Source organism: Muscardinus avellanarius, assembly GCF_963383645.1.
Source record: "Muscardinus avellanarius genome assembly, chromosome: 16".
Classification (NCBI taxonomy): domain Eukaryota; kingdom Metazoa; phylum Chordata; class Mammalia; order Rodentia; family Gliridae; genus Muscardinus; species Muscardinus avellanarius.
The window spans coordinates 21,659,568-21,676,336 of NC_137802.1; the positions used below are offsets into that span (position 1 = coordinate 21,659,568).

The 16,769-nt window shown below is 43.5% G+C and overlaps 1 protein-coding gene across 1 annotated transcript; it reads right to left on the reverse strand.

The window, feature by feature from the left end:
- Positions 1 to 10: 10 nt before the first annotated feature.
- Positions 11 to 15,266, reverse strand: SRR (serine racemase; the record flags this gene model as incomplete). Its single annotated transcript, XM_080713986.1, has 7 exons — positions 11 to 223; positions 756 to 965; positions 2,028 to 2,102; positions 2,233 to 2,352; positions 4,094 to 4,197; positions 4,995 to 5,121; positions 15,099 to 15,266. 7 exons carry the CDS (start codon positions 15,264 to 15,266, stop codon positions 11 to 13), a joined length of 1,017 nt encoding a protein of 338 aa, XP_080570112.1.
- Between the last annotated feature and the right edge of the window lie 1,503 nt (positions 15,267 to 16,769).

Sequence of the window (16,769 nt, forward strand, 5' to 3'; positions counted from 1 at the left end):
TTTTCATAAATTAAGCAGAAACAGAATAAGAAGCTGGCCTTTCAGCTTGCTTCACCCAAGTGAGGGAGGTTAAGTCTACATTTCCACCACTGAGCACAATACAAATGTTCTTTACTTCTGGAGAAACTGCTTGAAAATTCTGAGACAGCACAGCAGCGACTCCAACACCAGCTGTAGGTTCAATGAGTAGTTTCATCCTCTCCCACACCAGCTGGGTTGCATACTGTTGGTGCAGAAGAGAGTAAGGATTAGTGAGTGGAACAGAAGAAAGGGAAAGAGTCTAGTAGATTTAATTCCAAAGGCCAAATGAGGGTATATGCCCAGTCTATGAATTTTCTTCATGCTGTGCATGTGTGTTTGCCAGTGAAATACACATAGTTTTCATCATAACTGCTTCTACTAGCCGGGCGTGGTGGTGCACACTTGTAATCCCAGCATTTGGGAGGCTGAGATGGGAGGATCGCGGTTTGCGGACCCTGTTTCAAAATAAGGAGTAAAAAATTGGGCAGAGGGTGTAGCTTGGAGGTCAAATGCCGCTGGGTTCCATCCCCAGACCCGCCAAAAAAAAAAAAAAAAAAAAAAAAAAACTGCTTCTACTTCAAGAGGTCTGTCATAATACACCTAAGGTGTCCTCCCACAGGTCAAAAAGTCACCTAGTTAAGCCCCTGTTGGTCAGCCGTTAATCATAACAGAAGGTTCTTTTGCCTAAGATATTAATGTTATTCTAGTTATTTCTCCTCCAGCAGGAACTTTACCTTAATCTCATCCTCTGTGACAGTGAAGACATCATCCACAAGGTCTCTTATAATAGGCCACGTGTTTAAACCAATGCTGGACTTGACACCATCTGCTATGGTCTCTGGAGGATAAGGATTTGGGGTCAGTTCACCTTTGAGTTTGGATTGGTAGCAGTCATCTGCATTCAAGGGTTCAGCAGCATAAACCTTCACATTGGGTTTCAGAGCCTGGGAAGAGGAAGATTAGAAACCTTACAACCACAGAACTGCCTGCATGCCTAAAATAAAATAGAAGAAAATAAAGGCATTTCTGCCTAAAAGTCTTCCTTTGATGAATGTAATGAAAATATGACCTTCAAGCACTTTATAAATAAGTTGTATGTTTAAATACCCTTTTTTGTTTGTTTGTTTTGCGGTACTGAGGATGGAACCAGGGGCAAGCTACACCCCCAGCCTTAGTCTTTATTCTTAATTTTGAAAAAGTCTCACTGAGTTGCGAAAAGCCTGGCTAAGTAGCTGAGACTGTCTGCAAACCGTGATTTTCCATCTCAGCCTCCCCAATGCTGGGATTACAGGCGTGTGTTACCACGCCCGGCGTTTACCTTTTAATGGCTTGGGTCACAACTGGTTCTACTGGTAATTTGGGAAAGGTAGTCTGGTATGCATAGTAGGTTGGTAAAATAGATTCAGGGGAAGAACTGTGAAGTTACCACTCATTATAACTTCTTTTGTGCTGAAAAGTTGTCATGGATGAAGAGTATTGAGGGAGAGAAGGACTTAACATTTCAAGTTCTGAGATGAAAGGAGCAATATAATTTGGGTGGAGAAGTTGGACATGGTGGCACATGCTTGTAATCCCAGTACTTGGGAGGCTCAGGAGGATCATAGGTTTTCAGCCAACCTCAGCTATTTAGAGGCCCTGTTTCAAAATAAAGAATTTATTTATTTATTTATTTTTGCGGGTGTGGGAAGGGAATCCAGGGGCATTCAACCTCCAAGCTACACCCCCTGCCCTATTTTTTATTTGTTTTGAAACAGGGTCTCACTAAGTTGCAGAGGGCCTCACAGCTGAGGCTGGCTTTGAACCTGTGCAAGCCTCCTGTCTCTGCCTCCCAAGCGCTGGGATTACAAGTGTGCGCCACCACGCCTGGTTCAAAATAAAGGATTTAAAAGAGGACTGGTGGTGTAGTTCAGAGACAGAATGCCCCTGGCTTCAATCCCCACTACCACTCTTCCCCCCAAATTAAATTAATTTTAGTGGAAGAAATCCTCCAGAAGTGGTTTTCTCACCTTAATTGTAATTGCTATTCCAGCAACCATTCCTCCTCCCCCTACAGGTATCACCAGTGCATCTACCAAGGGAACCTAAGTAAAAATATAAAGCATAAAGAGGCCAATTAACAAATATATATATACACACACACACACATAACTAAATTGACAGCCAAACACTTTTAACAGTAGCTAAAAAGCAAGAAATAACTAGGCTGTTTACCTGGTTCAACACTTCCAGGGCAATTGTCCCTTGCCCAGCTATCACTGCTGGCTCCTGGTTAGGATGGATCATGATGCCTTCTGTTTCTTCCACAATTCTTTCTGTAACCTTTTCTCTAGACTGAAAGAAAAAATTATCTTGATTTTCATTTAAAAAGGTCCCAAGACATTTGATTCTGGCATTTAACACTTTATTGACCATTTCTTTTTGTCCAGAGTTTTGTGTGTGTGGGTAGGTGGATCTAGGGATGGAACCTAGGAGCATTCGACCTCTGAGCTACACCCCTTGCCCTATTTTGTATTTATTTTGAAACGGTCTCAACTGAGTTGCAGAGGGCCTCATTAAGTAGTTTAAGCTGTCTGCGAACCACAATCCTCCGGTCTCAGCCTCCCAAATGCTGGGATTACAAGTGTGCGCCACCACGCCTGGCTTTTGTCCAGACTTTTATGTTTAGTCACTGGGGATAGGGCAGTGAATAAAACATACTCTGCCATCAAAATGGCTATATTCTTAGTGTAATATAAGTAAAAGTGTGATATGTTTAAGTATTGTGGAGAAAAAATTTGTGTAGGCTGCCCAGAAAAGGACCCTGATGAGTGAGTGACAAATTACAGATAGGAAAAAATGTAGTGGCTCTAGAATATTTTCAGGAAACAATAATAGCAAATGCAAAGACTATTAGGTGGGAGTGGTTGCTGCTTCTGAGGAACGAAGGAGAGTACCTGGCATGAAGTATCAGGGGAAGGGTAACAGATGGAGGTCAGAATGACAGTGATGGGTTAGTTTGCCTAGACCTAGATGTTTATAAGAACTTTGGTTGGCTGGGCATAGCAAAGTATTTGGCATGGGTATGACTAGATTCAATCCCCAGCATCAAGCAAAACTTTGGTTTCTGTTATGAGGTGGGAAAATGGGAGAAGTTTGTTGACAGGCAAATTCTATTTTTGTGTGTGGTACTGGGGATGGAACCCAGGGGCATTCTACCTCTGAGCTACAACCCCTGTCCTATTTTTTATTCTTAATTTTGAAACAGGGTCTTACTAAGTATCTGAGGCTGGTCTAGAATCTGGATCCTCCTGTCTCAGCCTCCCAAATGCTGGCATTACGAGTGTGCACCACCATGCCTGGCCCAAATTCTAACTTAATGATAGCCCTGGTTGCATTTGAAAAAAAACTATAGATAGGAAAAGTAGAAGCAGAAATCAGCTAGGCTACTGCAAATACATGAGAATTGATGTTGGTTTGGGTCAGAGAGGTAATGGGGGCTGTTAATAGTTTGATTATAGAGGAAATTTTAAAGAGACTAATCAGTGAGTGTATGTAGAGAAAAAAAATTATTTTTTTTTGCAGTACTTGGGATGCAATTCAAGGACATTCTACCACCGAACTACACCCCCAGCCGTATTTCTTTTTTTTTTTTTTTTGGTGGTACGGGGTCCCTGGAAGCCCATCTATCTCTGGGCTACACTCCCAGACCTATTTTTTTATATATTTTTGAAACAGTCTCGTAAGCCAGCGCGGCTGGCTTCGAATCTGCGCGATCCTCCTGTCTCCGCCTCCCAAGCGTGGGGGATTACAAGTGTGCGCCACCACGCCCGGCTATTGTTTATTTTGAAATAGGATGTCACTGAGTTGCAAAGGGCTTCACTAAGTAGCTGAGGCTGGCCACAAGCCGTGATCCTCCTGTCTCAGCCTCCCAAATGCTTGGATTACAAGTGTATGCCACCATACCCGGCTAAAAATTTGCTGTATTAACACAGATTAAACAACAGATTGAAAAAGAGCATTCAGAAAGATAGGAATAGCAGTTGGCCAATCAAATAAAGCCCTGCAGGCAGTATTGAACACTGCTCCTCTTTACCTCATCACTTGGTTCACTGTAAACGATAGAGGCTCCGTAGGCCTGGATTGCCAGTTTTTTACAGTTGGGAGCTGTGTGGGGCACCACAATGTAAGCAGGAATTCCTGGCATGGGAAAAACATGTTTAGTTAGTATTAAGTCAGGAGAATTCAGGAGAGAAACGTATGTTCATTTTGCTTGTAATCAAAAAGGGTTTCCTTTGAAATTTACAAAGCTGTCACCACTTTCAAAACCCAGGGGCATTTTACCTCTGGGTTACACTTCCAGACCTATTTTATTTATTTATTTTGGTGGTACTGGGGTTCCTGGAAGCCCTTCTACCTCCGGGCTACACTCCCAGATCTATTTTATTTTATTTATTTTTTTGCGGGTCTGGGGATGGAACCCAGGGGCATTCGACATCCGAGCTACAGCCCCTGTCCTATTTTTTATTCTTTTATTTTGAAGCCAGGTCTCACTGAGTTGCAGAGGGCCTCACTAAGTAGCTGAGGCTGTCCGCGAACCGCGATCCTCCAGTCTCAGCTTCCTGAATACTGGGATTACAAGCGTGTGCCACCACACCCAGCTCCAGATCTATTTTATATTTTTATTTGGAAACAGAGTCTCTTAAGCCAGCGAAGCTGGCTTTGAACCTGTGCGATCCTCCTGTCTCCCCTTCCCAAGCACGGGGATTACAAATGTGCGCCACCACACCCGGCTTCCAGACCTATTTTATATTTTATTTTGAAACAGGGTCTCACTAAATTGTTGAAAGCCTCACTAAGTAGCTGAGACTGGCTTCAAACCTCCGCAATCCTTCTGTCTCAGCCTCCCAAGTGCAGGGATTACATGCGTGTGCCATCATGCCCGGCGAAATAGGAAAACCCACTCCTCTGAGTGCCCTGCAAAATTAATCAAATACCTTCCATTTTTGCAGCATAGGTGAGAGCCTGGCCATGATTTCCACTGCTGTGAGTAACAACAGCTTTGGGTTTCCCTTCTAAGGTGGCAGGAATTAAGTCTCTGATGGCATTAAGGGCACCACGAATCTGGAAGAGAGGAATAGTGAATGAATATAGTTACGCATTCCTTAATTATAGGACATTTTCTGAGAAGGCATGCTTAAATTGTGCAAATACTGTATACTCACAAACCTAATAGAATCTAGTCTATGCAGTATAGCATGTTAGTAAACAATAATGTAGGCCACTGTGACACCAGTAAACACGTATATAAATATAAAAGAGTACAGTAAAAACATGGTATAAAGTGCCGAGTAAGTTGGTTCATGTCTATAATTCCAGTACTTGGGAGGTTGAAACAGGAAGATTGTAGATTTGAGATGAGCATGAAGTAATTTAACAAGACACTTTGTGTGTGTGTGTGTGTGTGTGTGTGTGTGTGTGTGTGTGTGTGTGTGTGAGAGAGAGAGAGACAGAGACAGAGACAGAGACGGAGACAGAGACAGACTGGGGATGGAACCCAGGGGCATTTTACCTCCAAGCTATACCTCCAGCCCTATTTTTATTTTGAAACAAGGTCTCACTGAGTCGTAAAGGGCCTCACTAAGTAGCCGAGGCTGTCCTCGAACTGCGATCCTCCGGTCTCATCCCAAATCCGGAGATTACAAGCATGTGCCACCATGGCCTGCAACAAGACCCTGTTTTTATTAAAGGCTGGGGGTAAGCCGGGCATAGTGGTGCACGCTTGTAATCCCAGTACTTGGGAGGCGGAGACAGGAGGATCACAGGTTCCTGGCTAGCCTCAGCAACTTAGGCCCTCCATAACTTAGTAATAGAGTAAAATATGGCTGGGCATCAATCTCAGAGGTAGAATACCCTAGGTTCAATCCCCAGTAAAACACAAAAATAAGTGGGGTACGGTGGTACATGTTTGTAATCCCAGTATTTGGGAGGCTGAAACAGGAGAATTGCAGGTTTGAGGACAGCCTTGGCAACTTAGGTTCTTAGCAATTTAGTGAGACCCTGTTTCAAAATAATAAGAATAAGCCCTACGTGGTGGTGCATACCTGGAATTCCAGCATTTGGGAGGCTGAGACCGGAGGATTGCAGTTCAAGGACAGCCTCAGCTACTTAGGCCCTCTGCAACTTAGTGAGACCCTGTTTCAAAGTAGAGAATAAAAAATAGGGCAGGAGGTGTACCTCAGAGGTAGAATGCCTCTGGGTTCCATCCCCAGACCCGTAGAAGAAAAAAGAATAAAATAGGGCTGGGAGTGTAGGTCAGAGGTAGAATGTCCCTAAATTCCATTCCCAGCACCAAAAAATAAGTAAATAAAAAATAAGGGTAGGGGATAGCTGGACATGGTGATACATGCCTATAATCCCAGTACTTGGATAGCTAAAACAGGATCATGAGTTCAAGGCCAGGCCTAGCATCTCAGTGAGACCCTGCTTTAAAAATGAAAAGGGAAGCCAGGCGTGATGGCGAATGCTTGTAATCTTGTAATCCTCGTGTGTGGGAGGCTGAAACCAGAGGATCGCACAGGTTCGAAGCCAGCCTCAGCTACTTAGTGAGGCTCTTAGCAACTTAGACCCTGTTTCCAAATAAAGTATAAAATAGGTCTGGGAGTATAGCCCGGAGGTAGAAGGCCCCTGGGTTCCACCCCCCAATACCACTAAAAATAAATAAAAAGGGCAGGCCGGGAGTGGTGACACATGCTTGTAATCCCCATGCTTGGGAGGCGGAGACAGGAGGATCACAGGTTCCTGGCTAGCCTCAGCAACTTAGGCCCTCCATAACTTAGTAATAGAGTAAAATATGGCTGGGCATCAATCTCAGAGGTAGAATACCCTAGGTTCAATCCCCAGTAAAACACATAAAAATAAGTGGGGTACGGTGGTACATGTTTGTAATCCCAGTATTTGGGAGGCTGAAACAGGAGAATTGCAGGTTCGAAGCCAGCCGTGCTGGCTTAAGAGACCCTGTTTCCAAATAAAAAAAGTATAAAAATAGGTCTGGGAGTGTAGCCCGGAGGTAGAAGAGTTTCCAGGAACCCCAGTACCACCAAAAATAAAAAATAAAAAGGACTGGGTGTGGTGGTACACACTTGCCTTAGATACTTAGGCCCTTTTGCAACTCAGTGAGACCCTTTTTAAAATTAAGAATAAAATATAGGGCAGGGGGTGTAGCTCAGAGTTAGAATGCCCTGGGTTCCATCCCCAGTACCACCCCCCCAAAAAAAAAGGACTGGTTGTAGCTTGGAGGTAGAATGCCCTAGTTTCAATCCTTACTACAAAAAAAAATAATAATAATAATAATGATGATCTGGGAGCTTTAGCTCAGAGGTAGAACACATACACACTTTTGTTTTTTGTGTGGGTTTTTTTTTTTTTTTTTTTTTTGGTGTGGTGGTACTGGGGGTGGAACCCAGGGGCCTCTACCTCCAGGCTACACTCCCAGACCTATTTTTATATTTTATTTGGAAACAGGGTCTCTTAAGCCAGCTGAGGCTGGCTTTGAACCTGCACAATCCTCCTGTCTCAGCCTCCCAAGCATGAGGATTACAAGTGTGCACCACCATGCCCAGCTCTGTGTGTATTTTTTTAACTTTAGTTTGTATATACATTTTTAACATACATTTATTTATTTTCTATTTTGCAGTACTAAGGATTCAATCCAGGGGCATTCTACCTTTGAACTACACCCCAGCCCTATTTTTATTTTTTGGGGGGGCATTCTACCTCCAGGTCATACTCCCAGACCTATTTTATATTTTATTTGGAAATAGTCTCACTAAGTTGCTGAGAGCCTCACTAAGTAGCTGAGGCTGGCTTCGAACCTGTGTGATCCTCTTGTCTCAGCCTCCTAAGCGTGGGGATTACAAGCGTGCGCCACCACACCTGGCTATTTTTATATCTATTTTTTCTATTTTTTTTTTTTGTAGTATCAGGGATTGAACCCAGAGGCATTTTATGTCTGAGATGAGCCCCCCCAGCTTATTTGGAAATAGGGTTTCATTGAGTTGTGGAGGACCTCACTGAGTTGTCAAGGCTGGCTTTGAACCTGCGATCCTCCTGTCGCAGCCTCTCAAGTACTGAGATTACAAGCATGGGCCACCATGCCCGGCTATATTTTTTATTCTTTAATTCTTTATTGTTGAAACAAGGTCTCCCTAAGGTGAGGAGGGCCTCACTAAATAGCTGAACCTGGTGGTGAATTTGTGATCTTCCAGTCTGTTTCCCAAGTACTGGAATTAACAAGCATGTGCCAACATGCCCGGCTTTTTTTTTTTTTTTTTTTTTTTTTTTTGTGGTACTGAGGATAGAACCCAGGTGCCTTCTACTTCCGGGCTACACCCCCGATCTATTTTATATTTTATTTGGAAACAGGGTCTCACTAAGTTGCTGAGAGCCTCACTAAGTAGTTGAGGCTGGCTTTGAACCTGCACGATCTCCTGTATCAGCCTCCCAAGTACAAGCGTGCGCCACCATGCCCTGTTCTTTTTTTTTTTTTTTTTTTTTTACTTTTAGGTGTTTTTCTTTTTTTTTTTTTTCTTTTTTTCTTTTTTGTGGTACTGGGGTTCCTGGAAACCCTTCTACCTCCAGGCTATACTCTACACTCCCAGACCTATTTTATACTTTTATTTTATTTATTTATTTATTTATTTTGGTGGTACTGGGGTTCCTGGAAGCCCTTCTACCTCCGGGCTACACTCCCAGACCCTAATATATATATATATATATATATATATATATATATATATATATATATATATATATATTTTTTTTTTTTTAATTTGGAAACAGGGTCTCTTTGAACCAGCAAGATCCTCCTATCTCTGCCTCCCAAGTGGGGGATTACAAGTGTGCACCACCACGCCCGGCCTTATTTTATACTTTTTTATTTAGAAACAGGGTCTCTTAAGCCAGCGCGGCTGGCTTCTAACCTGCGCGATCCTCCGATGTCTCCACCTCCCAAGCGTGGGGATTACAAGCGTGCGCCACCACGCCTGGCTAAAATAATTTAAAAACACCTAAAAGTAAGCCGGGTGTGGTGGCACACGCTTGTGATCCCCATGCTTGGGAGACAGAGACAGGAGGATCACGCAGGTTCAAAGCCAGCCACGCGCGCTGGCTTAGGAGACCCTGTTTCCAAATAAAAATGTAAAAATAGGTTTGGGAGTGTAGCCCGGAGGTAGAAGGGCTTCCAGGAACCCCGGTACCACCAAAAAAAAAAAAAAAAAAAAAAAAAGATAAGCGAGCCCTTTGTGGTGATGCATGCCTGTAATCCCAATACTTGGGAGACTAAGACAGGAGGATCACAGGTCTGCAGACAGTCTCAGTAGTGAGACACTAATCAACATAGTGAGACCATGTTCCAAAATTTAAAAAAAATACAGTTGAGTGTGATGGTGCATGCTTGTAATCCCAGAATTGGGAAGCAGAGACAGGAAGATTGCCTGTTCACTGCCAGCCTTATCAACTTAGGCCTTCCACAATTAGTGAGGCCCTGTTTCAAAATAAAAGATAAAATAGTACTGGGGCTGTAGCTCAGAGGTAGAATGTCCCTGAGTTCAATCCTAGGGATTGAACTCAGACAAAATATACACAAAACTCACACAAAATACAACTCACACAAAAATATACAAAACACCAAAAGAAAAAAGGTAAGAGCCAGGCACATTGTTGCATACTTGTAATCTTAGTACTTGGGAGGCTGAAACAGGAGGATTGCAATTTTGAGGCACTGAGCCACTACCCTTGCCTTATTTATTTATTTATTTATTTATTTATTTATTTATTGCAGTACTGGGGATGGAACCCAAGGGCATTCTACCTCTGAGCTATACTCCCAGCCCTATTTTTTTTCTTTATTTGAAACAAGGTCTCACTGAGTTGCAAGGGACCTCACTAAATAGCTGAAATTGTCTGCAAACTGAGATTCTCCTGTCTCAGCCTCCTGAATGCCATTTTGAAACATGGTCTCACTAAGTTGCTGAGGCTGTCTTCAAACCTGGGATTCTCCTGTCTCAGCCTCCCAAAAATCAGGAGTGTAGGCTTGTGCCACCATGCTCAACAATTTTTTTACTTTAATATACTTAGCTTTTAGACTCCTGTAATGATACATTTTATTGCTATATAAAATTTTTCTCTATATATCCCTATTCTGTAAGCTTTATTCTTTTTTTCCTTTTCTTTTTTTGTGCATGTGTAGTGATAGGGATTGAACCTAGGGGGATTCTACCTCCAAACTATACCTCTAGCCTTATTACTATTATTTTTGTTTTGTATGTGTTATTTTTATTTTGAAACAGGATCTCACTAAGTTGCAGAGGGCCTCACTAAGTTGCTGAGGCTAGTTGTGACCCTATGATCTTACTGTCCCAGCCTCCCAAGTACTGGGAGTACAGGTGTGTGCCACCACACCTGGCTTCAAGTCCTATTATTACTATTATTATTATTATTATTATTATTATTATTATTATTTGGTGGTACTGGGGTGGAACCCAGAGGCTTTCTACCTCCGGGCTATACTCCCAGACCTTTTTTATATTTTATTTGGAAACAGGGTCTCACTAAGTTGCTGAAAGCCTCACTAAGTAGCTGAGGCTGGCTTCGAACCTGTGTGATCCTCCTGTCTCAGCATCCCAAGTACGGGGATTACAAGCGTGCGCCACCACGCCCGGCTAGTCCTATTATTTTTTTATTTGGACACATGGCCTTGCAAAGTTGCTGAGATATTTGCTACATGGCTGAGGCTGACCATGAACCTGCAATCCTTCTGTTTCAGCTTCCTAAGTACTGGAACACTGGGTGTGCACCACCACATCCTGCTGTAAAGTTTTTTTTTTTTGTGTGTGTGGTACTGGGCATTAAACCCAGGGGCATTCTACCTCTGAGCTATAAACAGGGTCGTACTAAGTTGCTGAGAGTCTAAGTTGCCAAGGCTGACTTCAAACTCATGATCCTTGTGTCTCAGCCTCCTAAGTACTGGAATTACAAGTGTATACTACCACACCTGGCTCTTTTTTAATTTAATTTTTTACAGCCCTGGCCCTATTTATTATTCCCTATTTTTTGAAACAGAGTCTCATTAAGTTGCAGACAGCCTCGCTAATTATGCTGAGGCTAGCTGTGAACCTGTGATCCTGCAATCATCTTGTTTCAGCCTCCCAAGTACTGGACTTACAATCGTGTACCACCACGTCCAGCTCCACCTAGCTCTTTCTTAACTTTTTAATTTTTGAAGATCAAATTCAAGGCCTTAGCTAGGTGTGGTGGTGCACACTTGTAATCCCTGCGCTTGGGAGGCTGAGACAGGAGGATCACACAGGTTCGAACTCAGCCTCAGCTACTTAGTGAGGCTCTCAGCAACTTAGTGAGACCCTGTTTCCAAATAAAATATAAAATAGGTCTGGGAGTATAGCCCGGAGGTAGAAAAACCCCTGGATTCCACCCCCAGTACCACAAAAACAAAACAAAACCCTCAGGGCCGTACATATGCTAGGCCTTCTACCACGGAACTGTACTTTATCAATATTTTGTTAAAAAGTAAGACACAGCCAGGCGTGGTGGCGCACACTTGTAATCCCACACTTGGGAGGCTGAGACAGGAGGATCACACAGGTTCAAAGCCAGCCTCAGCTACTTAGTGAGGCTCTCGGCAACTTAGTGAGACCCTATTTCCAAATAAAGTATAAAATAGGTCTGGGAGTATAGCCCGGAGGTAGAAAGCCTCTGGGTTCTACCCCCAGTACCACCAAAAAAAATAAATAAATAAGACACAAACACACATTAGCCTAGGGTCAGGGCCATCATATCACTTATCTTCCATCTCTCTATTTTTTCCTATTGGAAGGTTTTCAAGGATAATAACATTCAGAGCTGTTAATCTATGATAAAAATGCCTGCTGGAGCCGGACATGCACGCTTGTAATCCCAGCATTCGGGAGGCTGAGACCCGAGGATTGAGGATTGTAGTTCGCGGACAGCCTCAGCTACTTAGTGTGGCCCTCTGCAACTTAGTAAGACCCGGTTTCAAAATAAAGAATAAAAAATAGGGCAGGGGTTGTAGCTCAGAGGTCGAATGCCCCTGGTTTCCATCCCCAGACCTACCAAAAAAAAAAAAAAAAAAAAAAAATGCTGCTGGAATTCCGCGGGAATTCCTTCGGTACCCCCCTTTTTTTGTAGTGCTGGGGAATGATCTCAGGCACATGGTAGGGTAGCATTCTGCCTACTAAGCTGAGAACCCTGAGCCCAACTTTTTTTTGTGTGTGTGTGGTACTTGGGGGGGAACCCAGGGGCATTCTACCTCGAAGCTGCATCTCCAGCCCTATTTTTTAGTCTTTTCTTTTTCTTTCATTTTTCTTTTCTTTTTTTTTTTTGGCAGTACTGGGGATGGAACTCAGGGGCATTCCACCTCTGACTGACACACCCAACCCTATTTTTTATTCTTTATTTTGAAACAGGGTCTCACTAAGTTCCAAAGGGCCTCACTAAGTAATAGCTGAGGCTGTCCTCGAACTGCCATCCTCCCATCTCAGCCTCCTAAATGCTGGGATTCCAAGTGTGTGCCACCACGCCTGGCTTTGCTTTTTTTTTTTTTTTTTTTTTTTTTGCAGGTCTGGGGATGGAATGGAACCCAGGGGCATTCTACATCCAAGCTATACCCCTGCCCTAGTTCTTATTCTTTCTTTTTTTTTTTTTGGTGGTACTGGAGATGGAACCCAGGGGCCATCTACCTCGGGCGACACTCTCAGACCTATTTTATATTTTTATTTGGAAACAGGATCTCTTAAGCCAGCATGGCTGGCTTCAAACCTGCGCGATCCTCCTGTCTCTGCCTCCCAAGTGCGGGGATGACAAGTGTGCGCCACCACGCCCGGCTTAGTTTTTATTCTTTATTTGGAAACAGGGTCTCACTAAGTTGCAGAGGGCCTCACTAAGTAGCTGAAGCTGGCTTAGAACCTGTGCAATCCTCCAGTCTCAGCCTCCCAAGCACTGGGATTACAAGTGTTTGCCACCATGCCTGGCTAACAGTCCAGGTTTACGTGGGTTTTTTAATTTTTCCTGCTGTCATTTAAGGGACAGAGCCTCACCAGGTATATACCTCTAATCTTACTAACTTTGGAAGCAGAAGGAGGAGGATTGCTAGTTCAAAGCCAGACCAGGGAATTTATCAAAAAAGGAAAAAAAAAAAAAAAAAAAAAAAGAAGGAAAGCCAGGTGTAGTGGTGGTGTATGTAGGCTTAGGCTTATAATCCCAGCATTTGAGAGGCTGGGGCAGGAGGATCACAGGTTTGCTGCCAGCCTCAGCTACTTAGTGAGATCATAGTGAGAACTTGTTTCAAAATAAAGAATAAAAAAGACTGGCATGGTGGTGCACGCTTTTAATCTCAGCATTCGGGAGGCTGAGACTGGAGGATCACGGTTAGCGGACAGCCTCAGCTACTTAGTGAGGCCCTCTGCAACTCAGTGAGACCCTGTTTCAAAATAAAGAATAAAAAATAGGGCAGGAGGTGTAGCTCGGAGATCGAATGCCCCTGAGTTCCATCCCCAGACCTGCAAAAAAAAAAAAAAAAAAAAAAAAAAAAGAATAAAAATAGGGCTCAGGCTGGGCATGTTGGCCCATGCTTGTAATCCCAGCATTTGGGAGGCTGAGATAGGAAGATTGTGGTTCTCGTATAGCCTCAGCTACTTAGTGAGGTCCTCTGCAACTCGGACCCTGTTTCAGAATAAAGACTAAAAAATAGGGCTGGGGGTGTAACTCAAAGAATGTCCCTGGGTTCTATCCTCAAACCCGCCCAAAAAAAAAAAAAAAAAAAAAAAGGGTTAGGTAGAAGCTCAGAGGCAAAGCTCTTACTTATTTGTGTGTGTGTGTTTGTGGGTTGGGGTTGGAACCCAGGGACATTTAACCCCCAAGCTACATCCCTGCCCTAATTTTTATTCTTTACGTTGAAACAGGCTCTCACTAATTTGCAGAGGGCCTCCCTAAGTAGCTGAGGCTGTCCGCAAACCACAATTCTCCGGTCTCAGCCTCCCGAATGCTGGGATTACAGTGATCTTCATATTGAGACTTCAGTAGCTAGGACTACAGTTGTGTGCCACTGCATCCAGCTTCCTGTCTTGGTTAGTCATTAGAAGTTCTCCCTTTGAGCCCTGTGTGGTGGCACACGCTTGTAATCCCAGTGCTTGGGAGGTTGAGACAGGAGGATCGCACAGGTTCAAAGCCAGCCTCAGCTACTGAGTGAGGCTCTCAGCAACTTAGTGAGACCCTGTTTCCAAATAAAGTATAAAACATAGATCTGGGAGTATATCCCAGAGGTAGAAAAGCCACTGGGTTTCACCCCCAGTGCCACAAAAAAAAAAAAAAAAAAAAAATTCTCCCTTTGATTTTCAAATATGCCCTACTTTGAAAAATAAATTATTATGTATAGTATTAGTGTATATGCTATTTGGAGAATGCAATATAAAAAACTCTCATAATTAGGGTCATATTTACACTATGGTGTAACCAAGTCTTTTATTTTTTTTTGCTGGTAGTGGGGTTTGAACCCAGGGTGTTCTACTTCTGAGCTATAACCCCAGCCTTATTTTATTTTATTTTGTGTGTTGGTGATTGAATTCAGGGGTATTCTGCCTCAGAACTAAACCCCCAGCCTTATTTTATTTTTAGTTTTGAAACAGGGTCTCACTAGGTTGATGAGTCTCACTACTTGTTGAGGCTGTCCTTGAACCTGCAAGCCTCCTAAGTACTGGTATTATAGGGGTGCAGGACCATACCCAGATAACCCTATTATTTCAACTGAAGAGAATCAAATTTACATGTTAAAGGAGTTTAAAAACATGCAAGAAGCCAGGCGTGGTGGCACACGCTTGTAATCCCAGCATTTGGGTGGCTGAGACCAGAGGATCATGGTTGGGACAGCCTCAGCTACTTAGTGAGGCCCTCTGCAACTCAGTGAGACCTGGTTTCAAAATAAAGAAAAATATGGCAGGGGGTATAGCTCAGAGGTCGAAATAAATAAAAAATAAACATGCAAGATACACTAACAAAAGGGATTTTACCTTAAAAGATCCAGTTTTTTGGAAGACTTCACATTTGAAGAATAGATTACGCCCTGCTACTTGATTCAAAATGGAGCTTGTTAGCACTGGAGTGAGATGGATATAATCTCGAATGTTGACATGAGCTTTTTTCACATCAGCAAAGGAGATGCAATACTGAGCACACATGGTTCTGAAATGCAATAAAAATAAAGGTCAGTGCAAAGTTTGAGGTAATGTGTTTACCGAAAAATATTTTGAAAAGGTGTAATACCCCAAGCTTGGTGGCGCACGCTTATAATCCCAGTGCTTGGGAGGCTGAGACAGGAGGATGGCAGGTTCGTGGACAGCCTCAGCTGCTCGATGAAGACCTTCTCAATTTAGCAAGACCCTGTTTCAAAGTGAAAAAAGTAAAGCCAGGGTGGTGGCACACACTTATAATCCCAGTATTTGGGAGACTGAGACAGGAGGATACAGAGTAGCAGACAGCCTCAGCTACTTAGGCCCTCTGCAACTCAGTGAGATTCTGTTTCAAAATAAAGAATAAAAAATAGGGCTGAGGGTGTTGTTCAGAGGTAGAATGCCGCTGGGTGTTCTATATCCAATACTGGAAAAAAAAAAAAAAAAAAAAAAAAAAACTAAGATGGAGAAACCCAAAGTATCTCCATCCCTTGCTGCCTTCAAGCAGCAGAAGGCATGCAGCCTCTGTGGGACCAGAGCTGGGCGGAGGGCCTTGCTAAGGATGACTTGACAAGAGTGGTAAATGCTGGCCGACCTGGCCACACTGGTCTGGGTCCTGAACCAAGGATTAAGGTTGGAGATTTTATAGCAGATTCCACTTTGGTGGAGGAGGATGGGAAGAGCATGATTTCCTATATCATTATTTCAGATCAAAAACATTTGTAAGCTGGGCATGGTGGCGCACGCTTGTAATCCCTGCGCTTGGGAGGCTGAGACAGGAGGATCGCACGGGCCAGCCTCAGCTACTTAGTGAGGCTCTCAGCAACCTAGTGAGACCCTGTTTCGAAATAAAATATAAAAAGGTCTGGGAGTATAGCCCGGAGGTAGAAAGCCTCTGGGTTCCACCCCCAGTACCACCCAAAAAACAAACAAACAAACAAAAAAACACATTTGTAAGCTGGGTGTGGTGGTGCACCAGCATTCAGGAGGCTGAGACCAGGGAGGCTCACGGTTGCAGACAGGCTTAGCTATTTAGTGAGTCCCTTTGCAACTTAGTGAGACCCTGTTTCAAGATAAAGAACAAAAATTAGGGCAGGGGGTATAGCTTGGAGGTCGAATGTCCCTGGGTTCCATCTCCAGACCCCACCCAAAAAATTTGTAGTTTGTAGGTGTTCTGTTATTAATTTGTAGACAGAGGTGTGATTTGCACACATTTCCTATTAATTTGCACACAGATGTGTGTGTGTGTAGAGTGAAGGAAGCTGCTGGGTTATTCAATCAGTAGTCAGTGTGTGGGTGACCACACTGCCTCTGCAGAAGCTTCCCACCCTTCTGGACCAGGACGTTATGGGGGTAGTAGTGGTGGGGGTCTGGCACCAACCCCTGCTGACCCGCTCTCCAGGGAATTCTGATTCTGTCTACCTAGTCCCTCTCTCAGATAACTAGTAATGATTTCCAAACAGGACAGCCAGGCAAACTGGCCTGAGGCTCCCCAATTTTTTTTTTTTTTTT